We start from the raw sequence: 19831 nt of genomic DNA on the forward strand, positions 1-19831 counted from the left end.
ACTCTTCCTGGAGACCATGTATGCCCATGAAAAAAATAGCCTCTAGCTACACTGGTTTGAATCCTGTGGCATAGCCCAATTCACTTGTGAAAGACCAACAGATGGACAGAGAGAGACACCCTCCTCCCCCCCCTTTAGCTGGTATCAATCCCCATTAAATAGTCTCCTGTGTCCAGACTATGCATGCTGACCACTCAATGCAGACGAAATTGCAATCCACCTTGACAAACTTCCTAACAAGTTCTGTGTGTCTCCCTCCTTGTTCCTCTACCAGTAACACTCACTCTCTAAATTTTCCTCTAATTAATTCCATATTAAGCACTGAAAATCTGCAGGGTCCTCTCAGACGTCCCTTGTCCCTTTCTGTATAGACCCTCCGGGTCCCCAGTGGTAAGCCCACTGGTAAAAAGCTGACATCTGTGCGGCAGCTCACAGGCTGCAATTTCAGGTATAGCATGTGTTGCACCTTGAACTACCGTCTCATTTCAGACCCCACCATTGAGACCAATTAAGTACAGAGCATGCAAGGAGCCGACCGAGTGTCGCGTGCTGACTATAACCACAAGGACTTAGAGGCCACAAATCTGTTATTGCCAAGCTGTTCCTGACAGCAGCATGCTACCTTCTAACAAAAAGAATAGATTAGGATCAATCAAGTCTCCCTCTGGCTTGTCAGTGGGACTTTGGACCACACCTTCCACCCAAAACTTTCCTCTTCTCCTGCTTCTGAACACCTAGGCAGCTCCAGGCTAACAAGGTGGCTGCTGAGTCAAGCATGAGCTGAACCATATGTTCGTAATTAGTTAACTTCTTGCTTTGTCGCTAGAGGCACTATCAATAAATCAGTGACAGCCCGCAGTGGCCTTAGGAGATGCAACGAGCCACCCCCAGCCAGCATGGAGCCCTCCCCTCCACACGGGCGACTGGCCGTATTTCATTCCAGCTGCGGCATTGTGCAGTGAATTAACTTTATCCTCAATTTAAAAAGCCAGCATGAAATCAAAAGAGACTTGAGAAAAAGAATAAAGAGAAAGAAAGAGAAGAGAAGAGGAAGGGGTGGGAGGAGAGGGAAAAATCCTAGCAGGTCAACTAAAAAAAAAGTCTGGTGAGTGACAGTCTACAGGGATGGCCCCGCTTAACCCATTGCTGTAAGGCTGGTTGTTGGCAGCACATCAACTTTCAAAGACATTCTGTCTCTTATTCCCCAGCGCTATGGTCAAAGGTTTCTTGTTAGATGCTGAAGAAGGGACCCAGTGATATAATTGTTTTTAAACCAGTCAAACATATTGTAAGTAACAGCCTAGACAGTGGGTAAAGCGGAGCAAGAGCTAACAGCACCAGGGTGAGATAGGCTGGCTGGAAACACCATCTCAAGGTGAGCATGCTGCACGTAGCACTGCATTCAACTGCGTACTTGAGCAAATAGTGGCGTGACTCAGGTATATCTTGTGAACAACCCAATCTCCAGCAGAGTACATGGTGGTCATCTGTGCTCACCGCTCCACTCTGAACCTCAGGAGATGCAGTTATTAAAAAATAAAAAAAAAACAACAAAAAACACACACACACTAAAACCAAACACAATAACCACAAAACCACAAACCAAAAAAAAAAAATTGGGTTTTTTTGTGTGTGTGTTTTTGTTTGTTTGTTTAAACATGAGTTAAAAGAGCAAGTTAGAATAGGTCCAGACCTAGGTATGTCACACTAAAAAAGTTCTTGTGTTTTCAGTTTGTTGATACCAGATTGAGATCAGATATTCCCCCTGATTTGGGAAAGCACATGGCAATAGTCACACTGCCTGGTATTAAGCGAGGCAGTGGAGAGTGCTGGGGACTTCTAGAAAGTGATCCACAACACTTGAATCCAGAGCCTGCCTATCCTAAGGTCCTCGCACCTCCACGGACTACAGAGTTACTCAGGCAACCTGAATATCACCCACAACTAAATGCTGAAATGCTTGTAGTTAACTGCTACTGCAATCATTCCACCTGCCTGGAGGTTTAACTGAAACAAAGTCTGGGTTTGCAGTGCTCCGATTGGCAACTTTGATTTGGTTACAGATGCAGAAAAGTTTTTGCTGTAAGGTGGAGGAAGTGCTAGTGTCCTCCCAGGGCTGATGGAGCCTGTGAAGATGCAGCTGTGAAAGAATTCCTTTCCCCTGTTTCTGCTCTTTCTGCACCAGCCTCTCGTTTCTGCCAGCCCTGCCCCTTCAGCAGTCTTCCCAGGCTGCTTCACTGCTGTGCTTATCCCACCTGCTTTCTTGCTGCCTCCCATAACTGCTCCCTCCTCTGAGAAAATCTGCTGTTGCCCTGTCCCCTCCAGTCTCCTTTGCAGGAGAAACTGGCTGCTCCTGCTAGCAGGCTTCTCTCTTCTTTTCAGCCTGCTCTCCATCACTGAGGAGGCACTTTGCCTCCTCCTCTGCAATGGAGCTGCTTACATTTGTCTGTTCACTTCTCCACTGTGTACGTGCATGCACAAATCCTATGAAATCAAATCAGTCAATCATCCCTGAGGGGCAACTGAGGCTCAGGGAACCCCAGAGAAGACTGTATGCAGGATGTGATGACAAGTCCAGCCAGTACTTCTGAAGTGTTGGAAAGGCTCAACTCCACAACCACCTTTTCAGGCTTCAGGAGTGCTCCTAGCTGCAAAGCCATGGGCATGCCTCAAATCTCTTGCAGAGGACATGGAGAAAGGAATTCAACATTCATTACAGCAAAAAGAAAGCAAGAATAACTTCATAGCCCAGTGGTGAGGATACAACTCCCAGGAAAAAAAAAAAAAAGATAACTCTTGTGTCCTGCTTCAAGCACTGTTTCGATTTCACAGTAAACATTTACTGGATAAAACCCATGAACTGCTGTTAGTGCAGAAATGAGAGCCCAGTCCCTCTCTCCCAGATAGGTGCTTTGACTGATAGGTTTAAGCCCTGGTCTTGTTTGAGTATGCCCTCTTTACGAGGAGGCTCTTCTACTTCATTTTGATGCATTAAAAAAGCCAAAAAAACCCCAAACCTATGCATGTCTCCTACATAATTTTAGCAGAATGCTTCTAAATTTTAGAGATCATTTGTCAAATCTATTAAGTGAAATTTCCAGTTCAGTCCAAGAAAGAGGAAACCAGTTATTTCAGAATTTTTTCCTCACTGCTTCCCATTGCCACCTCACCACCACTGATTCTGTCTCTAACACAATCTCTTCCGCCAGTGACATACCTGAATTCAAATCAAACAGAACATTTTTCTGAGAAAGGTTGAGTTTTAAAAACATGGACACAATTAAAAATCAGACTTCAAAAAACCCCAAGAAGATAAAAGAGACACTGTTGATTTTAATGGAGTTCCTTGATCTTCTTGTTCCACATTAAGTAGTCTTGTGAAAGGCCCCTCACCCTTTCCGGGAAAACAAAACAAAGCAAAACCCCAAACAGAAACAACAGCCAAGAAAGATGTTACACCCGATTATCATAGCCAAACTCCCATGCTCAAGAAATTTCATTCAGCTTATACACATGCACAATTCAGCCACAGATGTTCCGCTTTCCTGTCTGGTTGCTCTTCAGTGATAAACACAACTTTATTCTTCCATAGAGAAAAATGAAGTTCATCTATTCCACAGAGTTTGAAAAGCATGTAGAAATATGGATGCTGGTATCTCAAGAGCACCTGACCACTGATGAACTCCTTTCAGGAAAGGACAGCTTGGCATCTCCATCCTGCTCAGTTTGAATGATAGCTCAGCAGGTATATCGGGGTAACATGGCCAAACGAATATATTAATACAGCAGCTGTATATGGGCAATATTAACACCACACTCACAAAGAAAGTAATCACTAATTGCAGACCCTAAGAAAATGATGTTTAAATGGAAGCTGAGATCCTGATATAAAACCACAAAAATCTAACTCTATCAGTCTATTCCTTTATTTTTTCAATGCCATTTATAAATGAACTGTCAGATGAAGTCTTTAATAGTAACTGCTAGTAGCTTCAGAAGACAGTTCAGTGAAATGCAGAAACAGACTTTCATGAAGTTTTTTTCAGAACATGACTGAAAGGAAGTTACTAGATCTTTAATCATTATCAAAATATATCCTTAAGAGCCTAATTTTAGAAATCAAGTCTGCAGAATCTGAGTACACAGGTCTGCTACCTCCATGCTATGTGGTTTTTTTCCCTATAGTAGAGATATTCCAGGATATTAAAGAGTTGTCTTACGGCTCAAGTTTCTAGGACTATATATACACAATTACCTACGAATGTCACCTTAAAAGGTCTCAGAGATGCAAAAAAAACCCCAACTCTTTAAAATTCAAACTTTGATAATTCTAACAATAAGAGGCAAAAATGTAAAAAAATAATATTATTCTATAGTTTGTCTCAAGACTCAGGGAGTATGATTTATGTTATTTAACTCTTTACACAGACAATACCGATTTTAGTATCAAAAAAAAGCTTTTTTCGTTTTGATTCAAAAAACAGGCTCACAGCAACATGACTCCAGTGAGGGCCAATACCCAGATTTACATCATTAGACAAAATTAACCAATTCTTTTGGATTTGGAAAATGCTGGTGAAAGAATATAAGCTGGGGGGGCGTGGGGGGGAACAAAACCCAAACAACTATGAACCTGAACTTATTAATGAAAATAATCTGGTGAAAAACTGTGCTCAGTGAATAAATGAAAGATGATTGCCTGCTGCTCCCAGGCTGTCCCAAACACAAATTAATCTTTTCCCAGCTTTAGTATTTGGAAATATCAGAATTTTCTTACACAGCGCTATCTGAGATGGAGGGAGAGCAGAGCCTTACACCTCTTCATTACTCAGTTCCTCCTCTCAAAACGTAAAACACGATTGTGAGAACGCGAGTGAAGGCTCCCTGATCTACTTCGCTGAACAACCTTCTCGATCTGCATGGGTGGGACCAGAGGGAGGGATGTTAGCAAGCCCTCTAGTGTCCACCTGCTGCACGTTTCTAGAAAACACACCGACTTCCAGGAATGCATGAAAACCAAAACATTTTCAGCAATAAGCTATCCCTCCTAATTCACAGTACCAAACCACATCTTTGAAAGAATAAAGTCTATATACAGTGTTAGTCTTGAAAATAAAAATACCAGCACTTACTGGTATAGCACTGAGGGCTATTCCTCAGTCAGAACATCTAACATAGTATCTTCCTCATCACAAATTTGATATACAAAGAGATAAAAGTGAATTGTTGAAGGCCACCTTGCAAGCCAGTAGCCAACCCAGAAATGAGCACTGTAGAGCCTTTCAGGTTCCTGGTGAAGTATTTTGTTCCACGGGGCCACAGCTCCTTTATGCTTGATGCACCAGGTGTGCTTCGCCAGACTCTTCCTTGTAGACTGCTGTCTCCTGGGTGCTGGAGATTACAGATAAGTCTAAGCCCTATCACTAAATACAAACTCCCTTCAAATTTGAGGAATCACAAAACAACATCCAACACCTAATAGTAGCATCTGAGATTAAATTAGTTCACTTCAGATGAACCTGCGGCTTTTCAAACAATGGTACATTTTCCACCTCTAAAAGGGAAGTCAGTGAACATTGACCTGAGCCAATGAGGGTCCCAACATGCATGTCAGGAGGCTGCTAAGCTTCAGTGCTAGCCACAGATGACAGACCAGTCATTGGAGGAATGTGTGGATGGCAAGGGGTCTCATTTCTGTCTGACGAGAAAAGAAAGATGAAACAGAACCCACTGGAACTTCTGGGCAGCTCAACAGCTGCCATTTAAGTATCGGTTCCTTTCAGTCACATCAGGACACTAGGACACAAGAACCTAGAGCCAAGAGAAAAAGCCTCCTCTCCAAAGCCTGCTCTGTTGCGCTGTACTAACCTCTTCTTTCTTTCCCTGCTGTACTATTACAGTTTGCAATGGGATTGCACAAGTGTAAAATTACAGTAAGGCATCGATGAATCCTGCTCTCTCATCCAGAGGCAGTTAAATACCAAAGATTTCTCTTGTTTCTTATTCACTCTGAAGCCTTTTTACATTGCTTTGGCACAGTACAAGGCTGCCAAGTGGATGCAAACCTCCCCCCCACCCCTTTCACCTCCAGGATAGCATAAAGTACAACTCGGAAAAAAAAAAAAAATCCTGTTCGCAGTTATTCTCCACCGCACATCGTTGCTGCAAGGGAACCCATGCTGCCATTGAAGTGTGTAAACTTTTGCTTAAAATGAAATTTCAGCAAAAATTCAGGGGAGAAAACAGCTCTGATGTATTTTGAATGGAATTCTTCTTTTAAAAGGCTTTGGTATTTGGAAGACATTTACTCTTTTAATCCATTATATCAAAATCATTGACAAAATCACAATGAAACATTTTGTTCCTTCCTAAAAACAAAAACCAAAGAGGGAAAAAAAATCTCTCACAGAGAATTAAAAAGCATTCAGGTTTCATTCCAACGAGCTGGGCGTCAGGACCTCAGCATTCTTCAAGAAAAGAGATTATTGTCTCCAGCCAGCTCTGGTGTAAGCCTGTAAAATCCTCTGCCAATCTTTTAGATGAATTACCAGCCAACTAATTCCTTTTCATCACCAGTTCATCGAACACTACCTGCACGGACTAGGAGCTGGAGATTTTATGTATACAGCCAGAGCTGTTTTAGTAGAATATCTCCCTAGTGACTTACTGTTTTAACTCAGCCTTTTAATAGTGTGCACAAAAACCCTGACATCTTTCTCAGCTCATGACAACAACATCCTTCACCTTCTGACCCCCGACACATTTCCACACATCCTGGGATCTTTATTTCATTATTGATTAGGGAAGGCAATGCCATACAGCTCTGCAATGAAGAGATGCCCTCACATATATTTACTCAGATCAGAGATCTCTGCCAAACCTCCCAACTGCCAGCCAAGAATGGAAAGTGCCCAGCTCTACGCCCAAGGAGAGATGGAGGGGAGCCAGACTGCCAACTCCTGAGCACCAGCCAAGAGGAAAAGCACTATTAAATAGGTGAAGCCCAGTACATAGGTATTGGCAGCACGGTGCACATTGGAGGACCTCACAGGCCAGGTTATGAAGCAGGCAGATGCCTGCATCAGTGCCTGATGAGACACAGGGCCCCATTCAGCTCCACATCTGGTCCCATGAAAATTCATCCCAATTTGGATGAAACCCGTGAACTAAGCTTTTCTGGCAGGTCTCCCTGCAAAATAGTTTGACTTCAATAGAAAACACCATGGAGAAAATCATGGCTTTTCAGCACAGCAGTCTTTCTATCATAGACTCAGCAATTTCCCCCAAACCATGATGATCACCACTCATAGTCAAGAGAAACTGTTTCTATTATCTGTCATTTAACCATGGGACTACCTCAGTGCATTTGTTTACACCACTGAATCACTCTTCTGTGATGAAAAGGTTACTTAGCTGCAGCATGGCAACTCAGTTCAGTGGTAACCTCTGGATGCAGGAACATCAACGCGGAAGTAGCGTGTTGCTGATGCCAGACCAAGAACAGGCTTCAGTTCCAAAAGCACATCAAGGTTTATGTTAAAAATCCCATCCAATTAGCCCCCAAAACTTATGAAAAGTTTTCTGTTCACAACTAATATTGCTCTTGTGGAGCCCAGTGGTCACAGCCAAGAACAAAGGGGACTCATTTGGCCAGGGGCTATGTGACTACATTTTTGATTACACAAATGTAAAATCTAAGCAGCCACACCACTCCTGATTGATAGATGAGGAACTGAAACACAAAGACGCAGAGACTGGCTTGGGTCTATACAGTAAATGTGCAGGTCTGAACAAACGTGAGGTCTGAAACCTCAGAATGAGTGCTGCTATAAAACTGTATAACATCAGACCCAGGAGCAGAACATATTTCTCTGCCATACACCAATCAGATTGGCAACAGTAACAGATTCCCACCTGTATTTTTCAGGAGAACCCATCAGCTTGCCAAAAGCCAGACATGAGATCTGTATCTCTTTAGGACCTCAGCTTTTACGATACAATTCCAGCCATTCAAAAGGAAAGGGCAAGACATAAGCAATACATAGGGACTGGGATGCGTTCGGAGATAACATGCCCATAGGACACTAAACCAGTGCAATTAGTGTCCTCTTCATTCAGAACATCCATACACCCAGTAGAATTAATGAAAACATTCAAAAGAAAACTCAAGAATGATAAAAAAGCATTATTCTATTTATTTTAATGCCACAATGCTCTCACTCTCAATGACATTCTGTAGTAGTGAATTTTATAAACGCACTCTGCGCTACATAAAACCAGCACTTTTTCCATTTGTCTTTCCATTTCAGGAGATGATTCCTCATTTCTGTACCTGGGGCTGTAATGAACTGCAATCTAGAGGAGTGTGAAAAAATGAATGGTCAACCACACTAACAAAAGACAAGGTCTGTCTACTAGAGTTGTGTTAAGTGCTTGTCAGATGGTCAGGAAAACAGAAAAACGATTACACAAAACCAGACAAAACCAGCAAAGATTATTGTTTATAAGCACATCAAAATGGCAAGCACACAGGACGAAAAAGAAAAAGCTAAAGTCCAAAAATGGCACAAAAGCCGCAAACCTCCATGAATAAATTTAGATCAGAAATTAGAGTAACATTTTGAATAGCCAAGGAGTAAGAAGCAGTGTCACAGAGAAAGCATCGGAGGGCTGGCATTGAAGTTTTATGAAACGACTGCCTAACTGAAGCAGCAGATGGGACAAGATGACCCAGAAGTCCCTGCTAGTCCTAGATCTTCATGATTAGTTACCTGTGCTTTACATAACAGATCTCTCTTCGAAGCAGGGATCTTCTGTCTCTTGTGAAACAATGGTTATGTCCACAGGAGAGGACCAAGATTAGCTGTTAACAGAACAGGGGTGGTAACAAATGTGTAAACACTTGTACACAGAACACATGGCACACACACACGCCACACATTATTCAAACATACTGTTTACATATTTCATCTGCAAGGATATTCTATATGTAAAAGGGTCACTACCTACATATAAATACTCCAACCTTTTCAGATAAACCCGAAGCATGGCTGTGAACTTATGAAACTCCATTTTTACAAGAAAATATGATATGATTGTAATGTGATTTTCCAGTTCAAAATTAATCATGTCCAATAAAAAATATCCCTTCAAAATCTTAATGTCTGCATAGAGAGATAATGAGTTCCTTGCACAGTTGCTACCCAGAGGATAAATGTCGAAGATGACCGCAAATCTGGAGGAATATAACTTCTCAGCACCTTGAGCACCTTAAGACACTTTCTAAAAGTCCATAAGTAGTTTCAAAGCAATTCAAGATTAACCAAATGTTACAGATATTCATTTGGATTTTCATTATTTAGTTTGAGCCTACATAGTACCACACACATACAAATCCATCAGATAACATCCATTACTCAAATTAAATTTCTAGATCACTATAAAACGTTATCCTTTTCCACACTGCTACTAAAATACAACTTATTTCCTTGAAAAAAACAACCCTTTTCTGAACACAGACAATTAAGCACTAGTAATACCAAATTCCCTTCTAGGGATCTATCAGGGATAAATCGCATCCAATGTGTACCAGAAAACACAGAAACAAAATCACATATACCTAAATGCACTGTGTGCCTTCATTTCAAACCAGAAGAAAGCATCAAAGCCACCATGAGAATTGTACCCAGGTAGGATAGCCTCTAGCTATTGACTCGCCACTCATGCTGGGAGAAACTGCAAGAAAACCCAGAAAGGTCTATTACAGCTTTTCCATCTTGAACTCATCTTTTGAATTAGTTTGCTCCTAAATACTTGTGAAACTCCACCATACTAAACAATATCAGTACAGGAGAGCTAGAGCCCAACAGCACTGAACACTCAGTTTGACTAACTGCATTTTACCGCAAATGAAGTCCACAGGTGTATTTACTGCCAGCTGACAATGATTTCAAAACTAGGAACTGGTGTGACAGAGTGATGGAAAAGGTAAACATCACCCTAAAACGTACCAGGAAGAGATAAAAGAGAGAAAGATTTGCCAATGCTTTTCTCTAAAACATCAGTGCATTACACAGCAGACTGAGTCATTTTGGTCATCCATCTGAAAAACAGGTTAATGTCAGACGGGATATTCTCTGAGATGGGTTCCTGTGGTGTTTATGTTAAGGGAAAATTGTAAAAGAACCTGCCTTATTTGACCTAAAAAGCAACGGAAAAGACAGTATGTGACAACGCTCTGCAAAGACATCAAGGCTAAACACTACAGAGGGAGAAGAAGTGCCTGAACTAAAGCAAGAGTTTGGCACAAGGACAAAAGGGATTATACCTGCTATGAATACATTCAGACTGGAAACTAGAAAGTGTCTAGCCATCAGAGCTCAGAGTACGGTGTAGCCTCACAGTGGGAATAACATAAGGAAAATAACCTAATTAGTTTTAAGAGGGAGATTGAAAAGTTTAAGAATGTCTCAACAGCAGGGGACCGGATTTGGGAAGTGCCTCTTAGTCCTGCGTTCAAGGAGGAAGACTGATCAGAGAACAACCAGAACCTGTATCTGCATAAATTTCCATTCAGAAGCATTCTTGCAAATTAGTCTCATCAGTCTTAACTAATCACACCTTTAGTTCACAAATATCATGAGAGATTCATGCAAGTGCCAGATACCTGTGTGTACCTGACTATAGGTTAATATCTGGAATTATTAAGTGAGCCTCTATTTTGCCACTGATATACTAACCATTCTTAAGAGGGGTAAGAAGCACTGTAGCAGCAATATGGCAGAATAAGTGAAGAGGATTTGGGGTGGGTCTGGATACCTGTGCAGGTGTTAGCACGAAAAGTAATACACACTGTAGTAAGTCCAGTATAAAAGTTTAATTAAACTATTGGTAAATATTACTATTTTTCTTCTGTGTACCATCTCTTCCAAGAGCCAGTTCACAATAGTCCAAATGCAATTTTAGGGCCATTTCTACATAAAAATTAGTTAAACCAGAAAAATCCAAGTTTGTTGGATTTTTTTTTATTGGGTTTTTTTTTTTAAACTGAAGGATTAGCTTCATCACTGTCATTTAAACAAGAAAAATCAGAAATTACAGAAGAAATTACAGGTACAAAGAACATATGGGAATTAACACACCACAATACATGTTAGTGTGTTCTTAAACCTCAGAAAAGAGCCGCTATGACACTCAAAGTGAAATCCTATCTCCACTGAAGCAATACTGTAGTCTTGATAAACATTGCATCCCTGAACTTTATTTCCAGTTAAAGAAGCACATCATTAACTACAACAAGCAGTAAGAGCTCTGAGAGGGGCTGCCTCAAATGAACAGGAAAAAAAATAGCAAATGGTTGTTACTTGGTTTTGTTTTTACACTACACTTCAATGTGTAATCGCTACCGTGACTTGAAGCTCTTCTATCATCATGTGTGACATCCACGTATGACTTCGCAAAATTAGTGCTTTCTCTCTTACACCAACCGCATTTGTCTTTCCTTGACAGGAAGTCACCAAAAAGTTATCTCCCCAAACCTACAAGGCTCTTGGGCTGTAATTTGGTGGTCTTTTACCCATGTACCATCTTTCACTCCCCAGCATAGAAACAGCGGTACTGTGAGTTGGCATGAATTCCTTGAACTCAGAAAGCAAAGCACTGTCAAAAACCCAAACAAACACAATACCAGCTCTGCGGAAGCAACAATGGAGTGACCATGGTTTTTCTTCATACCTGCTTTTCACTCCAAGAGTGTGCTCATACTCCTCCCACCACTTCTCAGAGGCAAATAGCATGCCTGAGCATACAGAGCTCTGCCAAGAGGAAGCAGAGCCAGAGCCACCAGCATTGCACCAGGCAAAGGGCCCTGTCTAGGAGCAGCCATGAGCCTGCAATGCTTCTCCCCATACCCACATCCACACAAAGTGGGAAGCCTTGCCCACTTATTGTCCCTCCCTAGATGTGCTTTTAGACACTCAACTCTCCTCCCTCCGTGGCTGCCCTCCGTCCCCTGAGGGGTGAGCTATGAGGTGACCAGAGGGACTACAAGGGGCAGCCCAGCACCCCTGCACACAGGATCCCTTCCCTTCACCCACCAGGCCTCCCCACTCCAGGCTCCTCTGCATCTGCATCTGCATCTGCCTCCACCCCACCCAGGGCCAGGCAGGCACCACCCCAGGCTGCCTGGAGACGCCAGCAGCGAGGCCATGTGGCCGGGAAAGAGCAGCCTCGGCCCAAGCACGAAGGAGGAAGGGACGAAGCTACCCCCCCGCAGCCACCATTTCTCCCCCTACGGCCGGTGCGGGCGCGGGGTGATGACGTCGCCGAGGCCGCTCGCCTCCCCCAATGGCCGGGCCCGGCGCTCCCGCGCCTCTGAGGCAGCCCCAAGATGGCCGCTGTCTCGGGCTGCCTGAGGCCGAGGCCGCGGCATCCGGAGGGGCTGCTGGGGCTGGGCAGGCTCTGTGGAGCCCTTGCGCCTCGCACGGGGTTGCTCCGGGCCCTGAGGGCTCCTCCAGCCTGCTCCGGGGTTGCCTGCCTCGCCGCCCGGCCGCCTGCCTGGCCCAGAGCCTCCCCTGCCAGGTGCTGGCGGCCTCGGGGCTGCGGCCTGTCTCGGCTTTACTCGCCTCCCCCGCGCCCTTTCCCGGCGTGTTACTCACCCGCCAGGCCCCAGGGTGGCAGACCTTGCCTGGGGTGAGTGCCTGGGGTGAGGGAGCCACCCCTGCCACAGCACCCCAGGAAGCACCCTGAGGCAGCCCGCTAAAGGGTGAAGGGACTAAACCAAACCAAGGAGGGCTGTGCTGGGCCTTGGAGCTCGTTGGAAGTGTTTCATAGAGCTTGTGTTTTCTTGTTAGTCAACAGATGTCCCCCTGACTCCATGCAGCCATGCAGAAGAGGGGTTGGCACCTAAAGAGTGTGGGTTATCACAGCAGTTATCAGATGTACTGTGCAGAGCTGGGGTCTAGGAACACTAAAGGGTGACCCAAGGCTGGGTGCAGTATGGATTTGGAACGTGAGCCCTTTATAAAATACCTCTGTTGGAAAAAATGTAATCAAGGTGGGAGATAGCAGTGATTTAATTTGGCATAGCTGCCAGTTTACCTTGGGCAGCAACCTAGGAAAACATGCCAGTAATAAAAGAATGGGAGGCAAATGGCCCTCTTGGTTTGTATTGTCCCTGAGCCTTGCTAATGGGGTAACAGCACCAAGCATCCTCCAGGGGAGAAATGAAAGACCATCCCATATGCCAGCCTGGCCTGCCTTTGGCCCGGCCTCACCCTTGTCTGGCTGCAGATTGTGTCCGCAGGGAGGTCGGGTTACCTCCCTGAATAGCCCTTGCCATGGCAGGAGGCAGGATCCTGACTGAACAACTGCTCTGCTATTAGCTTTATTTCCACCGTCCCCTACACTATTCAAAGACAGACCCTCAGTGAAGAGTTGTTTGCTTTGATTTTTTTTTTTTCCTGGGAAAAACTCAAGCCTATCCGTGGGTTTTAACTGCTGTGGAAATCTGATGTGAATTAGAAGTGGCTATATGCAGACAATGCCTGTCTTTCACACACCTGTGTATGGCTTTTGCAACATTACCCTGTATGATAGTAAATCTTACACCACTCACAACGCATTTATATCCGAAGATCTTCTCCTGGAAGCCTGGGGCTTGACAGGAAACTAATTCCCAATTAAAGTGAGACATTTGCAGGAGCTTATCACTGCAGACTGTGTTGTTCTGAAACCTGCACTTTCTTCCTCAGAACTGTCCACAGAAGTGCCCTGAATCATATTTGCTTCTACACACCCCTGGGAAGCTGTGGAAAACCCACTCCCTCAGCCAGGCATGTTGGACAAACTTGCTCCTTCCTGCTGGATTTTACAACTGCAAACGAGGCTTGAAAACAAAACAAAACAAAAAACTCACCAGCAACACCAGCAGCCCTGCTCTGAACATGTGGGATGCTTCCCTGGATCCCTGCTCATTTCCTGGAGTGAAACTCTGACACATCAGTTCAGTGCTGTCCTGAAGTGTGTGGAGGCTTTTTTTTTTTCCCCTCTCTCTCCTTCTTTTCTTTTCCCTCCTTCCTTGTGTTGATTTGTGGGGCCAGAATGACTTTGATTTCAGCAAGTTTGCTGTTTATTCACGTCACAAGTTTGACAGCTTTACACCAAATCAGATTGCTGGGTTTCAGGAGAGCTCTGAGGCGTCACCGGGAGCTCCTTTAGATTAAACTCGCCTCCCCGGTCTCCCCCCTCTCCCCCTCCTTCAGAGCCATTTAAACCTCGCTGGGGCTTTAACAGAAACGTGCTCCCAAGACCTGCATTTCATTCTGCTACTAACATGGTAAGTGCTCTTTGCATTTCTCTGGACCTGGAGGCAGAAAAGGAGAAGCTGGTCTCTTTGCCTTGGGGGCTTGCAGTAGGTTTTGTGCCCTCTTTAAGATGGGGAAGGAAGAGGGCTCTCCTCTACCTGCAAGAGCAGTCTCTGCTGCTGTGCTTCCCATGGGTGAGCGGATTCCCTGCTTGAGGCTCCAAGCTCTGCCGTTGCCTTGCAGAGATTTAGAGCTGCTGCAGATGGGGCTTATTTGGAGGAGGGAAAAGGGGTGAATCCAGAGACAACCTCAGGCTTTGCTACTGTGCGGTTGGGACTCCTGCAGAACTGCAGGGGCAGAAAAGAGTGCGAGCAGCCTGGAGGTGACTCTGCTGGCTTGGTGCTGCTTTAGAGCTGAATCAAGCCCCCAAGGTGGGAGGAACGGACTGGCCAAAGACAGCCTGGATCCTCCCTTCACCTTCAACCCACTCAGGACCCTAGTATTTCCCACGGGATTGCAGGAAACTCAGCCACCTTCCTGGCATACCTCTGCTCGCAGCCCCTCTGCTGCGGGGGTGCTGCGGCAGGGGCGGCACTGCCCAGTGCTCAGCGGAGGTAGCAGGGCGGTGCGGTGCCACCCGGGGAGGTGGGAGGGGAGCGGGCAGCCGGGTCAGGGCTGGGAGCTCCCGCGGGGGCAGGCGGCGCCTGGCAGGGGCGGCCGAGGCTGCGGGGCTCCCCGGCGACAGGTACCCGAGCAAACCCCGGCCGGGGCAGGGGCGGGAGGGGAGCGCTTCCCCGCGGAGCAGGGACCAGCCCGCAGCGCTGGGATGCTTCTCGCCGGGCTGCGGCGGGGCCGGAGCAGGGCTGACACAGCCTCCCCTCGAGGCCCGCCGCAGCCCGGGGGCTGGGAGGGGCGGGGGACACACACACACACACCATCCGCCGAGCGCCCCATTGCCACAGCCCCTTGCCTCCGCAGAGCACCGGCCGGCCGTGCCCGGAGCCGGACTTCGCCGGGGGCCCGGGCTGCGCCTGCCCCTGGTCCGCCCCCGCCGGGGTTTCCAAGGAGACTTGGACGGCCGTCTGCGCCGCGGAGCCGCCGCCGCAGCACAGCCAGGGCCGGCGGGAGGCTCGGCCGCCGGGTAAGTGCGCTCCCGCCGCCGCCGGGGGTGGGGAGGGGGCCCGGCCGGGTGCCGCAGCCGGGCTGGGCGAGGAAGTGGGAGCAGGCTAACCCCTCGGGTCTGCTCCCCCCAGGCCAGTTCTGCACCCCGCAGCTCGGTGCCCAGGACGCAGCGTGGCGGGGAGACCAGCTGTCCTCCCAGCTCTACAGAAACAAGCAGGTAAAGGCTCCGCGCCCCCCAGCAACCTCGGTTTCTCCCGCCGAGGTTCCTGAACTTTGTATCATGTATCACACCTTCTGTGTTCGCTGATGGTACGTCTCCCTCGCACTGGCACGGATGTGGGAAATGGTGGCAAACAGATTTATTTGGGTGGGTTTTGTTCCTTGCTTGAAGTATTTGTCTCCCCCATGTTGTCCCGTGAAGCTGGAACAACTGTTGTGGGGTTCCCTATTCATCTCTCCCCTCTTGCAGCATATCGCACCTGCTGCCTTGGTGCTAGAGAAGACCAGGGACATGACCAGGAAGTCCCTCAGGCCCTTGACTAAAAATACATAGTGTGTGTCCTCCTGAGTCCACCAGAATTACCTACTTATATGGAAGATCAACCATTTTGACCATGAAGCATTTCCTTGTTACTTTATTTTCTCTCTTCTTTCCTTTTTCGTAAATCCCACCAAGGGGCAGGAGAAACTCCGAACAGTCCTAGATGAAGGAGCCCCAGACAGATCACTCTGACTGAATACTTGGAATGATATTTTGACACAGTGAAGTTGATGGAAATTCATTTACTAACTTCAAGGTCCCTGGAATCAAACCCTAGTTCCAGACATCGGTGTAATTCTTTCTTTGGCTCTACCTCAATCATTTAAATCTGTGCTTTTCAGCCTGCGATCAGCAGATGCCCAGGCTCCTTTGCAGAACATCCTTTGTCCTCCTAAAGGAGTCTCCAGAGCTATGGATCAGGAGGCAAAAATCTCTCTGCAAATACATAGACTTCCCATGAAAAAGTTAGGCATCTGCAAATCAAAACATACCTGTTCAGCTCTTGGGACCAGGGATTATCTCAGCTCTCTATATGTACTGGGACTGGCACAGTAGGGTCCAGGATTGAAGGGATCACTGAGTACTACTGTATCGTAAAGAACAGCAGCTGCATCTTCCTTCTGCACTCTACCCCCATAAATTGTTACTCTGCAGCTCCTTCTTCTCCTTTTCCCCACCAGCCAACTATAAATGGGAATGAGAGGGGTGCAAAGGGATGCTTACTGCTGCTCAGGAGGAGATCTGGCAGCTGCTGTCATGCCCATGACTGTTTCTGGCTGTTCACAGGGCTACCTGTAATTCTTTCCTCTTATTATTCCACAGTTACAGTTTTTTTGAGAGTAATCTTCTCAAACACTCACTAAAGAATAAAGGAAGTCAAAAGTGAAAACTGAACAGTCGTGCCACTTAGATTTACAGAGACAAGAGGCTGGGGGGGTGGAGGGGGTAGGTTGAGTTCACAAAGCAAACACCCAGATCATCAAATCCAAGCAGCCTGTACCATAGGGCAATTGCTATTAAGTTACAGAGTCAACATCTATTCATCAATACCTTTATTCCACAGCTTCAAGATACTTTGCTTCAGAAGGAAGAGGAACTTGCTAGGTTACATGAAGAAAATAATAACCTCCGACAATACTTGAATTCTGCCCTGATTAAGTGTTTAGAAGAAAAAGCCAAGGTATTGTGTTCAAACCTGTTGTATAGATGTGTGCAGAAGAAACAGGTTGAATAGGTACATGCAATTAAAATATGTGGAAAGTCTAACAGTGTAGACAACCTGCAGTGTGAGATCTATTTAACTTCACAGAGTTGCCAAATTGCTGGTCATGGGTCTAAGGTGACAGTTTCCCCCGGGAATGACATCCTGTCAGGTTCCGACTGTGTAGACAGTATAGCCCATGGCATAATTAAGTTTAGTTTATAAGTAAGTTAAGTTTATAAGCAAGGTAAAATTATTCCATCTAAAGCTTTTTTCAGTGAAATATGTTCAAATTCAAACATATTTCTTGAATGTGTCTGTTTTGTCCGTTACCCCTTTTGATAAGGATAATTTTTTTCCTTTTTTTTAATGTTTTGGGTGCCTTCTGTTTTATGTTTTGTTTTGTCATCTTCCAATAGTATGTTTTATTCATTTACATTAGAATACTGATCTTCTAATATTTTCAAATTTATTAATTAAAAGTTGTGGGGTTTTTTAAAGGTGAAATACAAAATTAAACACTTCAGATTGGATGAAAATTTTTAAAACTAAATATGAAGGGTTTTCTTTAATTAAATATTTTGATTCCCTGTTTCTCTTCCAAAATAAAGATAACTGTTTCTTGTCGACTTAAAGACATTCTTTACTATTCCAGACTTGCCCATGAAACCAAACTATTAATTATTTGCTCAGCTGTGTGGATTGGATATGAGGTAAAAAGGCCTGTAAAAAATAGCAGACTTTCCTTTTACATTCTATTCCAAGCTGGCAGCGTGGCATATCACCCCTCCCATGCCAAGACCTGGCTCCTGCCAGTAGAAAAGATCTCCTTCAATGGGCACAGCAGGGAGACGTGGTCACCCATCTGTGTCACATGGAGGAGAGTCCAGTGTGAAACTGCCACGAGAGGTGGCTGAGCAGTGAATTCATGATGTGGTGGGGAGCTTCCTTGTTATTCCTGCCTTTCTTTGACCATCCCTGGATGCCTGAAGGGTCCTTGTCCTGGAATAATGGCAACTAAGGTGGATTAATGAGCCCAAAGCCACTCAGTCTGCTGCTTTGAGCTCTCCCTGGCCAGGATCACACCTGCCCCAGTATGACTTACCTTTGGATCCTCCCTCTTTGTCAGGCTGCCACATTCCCCCCCATACCCCACTCACCTGCCAAATGCTGCTGGCAGCATCAGCACAGAGGAGTGCCATATAGCCAGGTGGGAGCTCTCATTTCACGCCATACTGAGTGAGAATGCGATCAAAGCACAAGCTTTATTGACATTGTCAAATTCTTCTCTTTCAGGGACTGGGTTGTTGCAGAAACTGTAAAGACATAAAATAGTTAAGCATATCCATATGTTTAAGCACAGGGTGGAAGAAAAAGTATTTTTTATAAGGACAGTAGTAACCATCTTGCCCATCTAAAATCTGAGATCAGAAATGTGTTGCTTCCAGGTAACTAGAAATTCAGATTTTAATCTTCTCTCTCCACCTCATTTTTTTTAATAGAAACTGCTATCCTGCCACAGCCAAAAAACCTGTGCTATTCTCAAAAGCACCAAGAGGAGATTAAAAGAGGACCACTGCTTTGTTCCTCAAGAAACTCCCCATGCTTCCAAAGCTAGAAGGAACCTCTTTAATGAATTCACTGCCTGTGAAGAACAAGCCAGCCCTGCTGTGGACAGCTGGGTCTTGCAGACTTTAGGATTAAAAGATGTCAACACCATTGATGAAACTTCAGCTAACTACAGTGCCCTGTCCTCAGACCCTGGAAAAGACACATACTGCCTGAGCCCTGGTGAAACAATAGACCATGACCACAGTGAAGGAGCGGCAGCAGCGTATAGCTGCAGCCACATGCCTCCAGCTAACAACAGTACCCATCCATGCAGTGAGGACTCTCCCTTCCTTCCTCAGTTTTCTTCAGCAGCATGTGTCTCCACATCAGTGCCAAGTGTTTCCTCCCTCCCAGCCTATGGGTTGCCATATTTGACTGGCGATTTGTCACCCAACAAAACAGAAGTGGCCTTCACAACATCTCTAAGTCCTCACCGCAATGTGAGAACACACACCTTCCACCAAGGACAAGCCTTCGTGCGCAGGGATGATGATGGAGGATGGAGATTCACCTGGGTGCCCAAGCAGGCTGAATAATGCACCTGCATCGAGGGTCAGCTATAGGGGATGTAGGAGACAGACATTTCATCTTGTGCTTGAGACAGGTTTAGGCATCAAAAATGAGCCCTTCCAGGCTCTGTTAAATGCTACTCTGTCACCTACCCACTCCTCCTTCCCTCCCAGATTTTCACAGGTGTGGTTCCAGATGGCACTTGGACAATTATCTGCTCCAGGCCAGATGTACAAATTGGATCCACCTCTCTTGTGCCTGTGTTGAGATACCTGCTTTTACTCACTTCATGGTTTTTTTACTATCAGCTATTCCTTGTTGACTGGTAGTTTCCAGGCCAGAGTACTTTCAGCTTTGATGATCGTTCCCATGTACACCAAACTGGAAAGCATTTTGGGAATACAGTTTGAAAATAGCACCTCTCTCACAGATATCCACAGATGACAAAGGAGGCATAGGTTGGAGGCTGAGGATCAGCAGTTTCTGAGTGATTTGTGTCTCTCTTGGCTACACAGATTGCCTTGGATTAAGGCAACCATGGGT

At 45.5% G+C, this 19831-nt stretch overlaps 1 protein-coding gene across 1 annotated transcript; it reads left to right on the forward strand.

Moving 5' to 3' along the window:
* The first annotated feature begins 14332 nt into the window (after positions 1–14332).
* On the forward strand, positions 14333–19314 carry GMNC (geminin coiled-coil domain containing). Its single transcript, XM_072868495.1, has 5 exons — positions 14333–14410; positions 15282–15444; positions 15557–15642; positions 17030–17146; positions 18670–19314. Exons 1-5 carry the CDS (start codon positions 14333–14335, stop codon positions 19312–19314), a joined length of 1089 nt encoding a protein of 362 aa, XP_072724596.1.
* Positions 19315–19831: the final 517 nt, after the last annotated feature.

Source organism: Ciconia boyciana, chromosome 7, assembly GCF_034638445.1.
Source record: "Ciconia boyciana chromosome 7, ASM3463844v1, whole genome shotgun sequence".
Taxonomy (NCBI): domain Eukaryota; kingdom Metazoa; phylum Chordata; class Aves; order Ciconiiformes; family Ciconiidae; genus Ciconia; species Ciconia boyciana.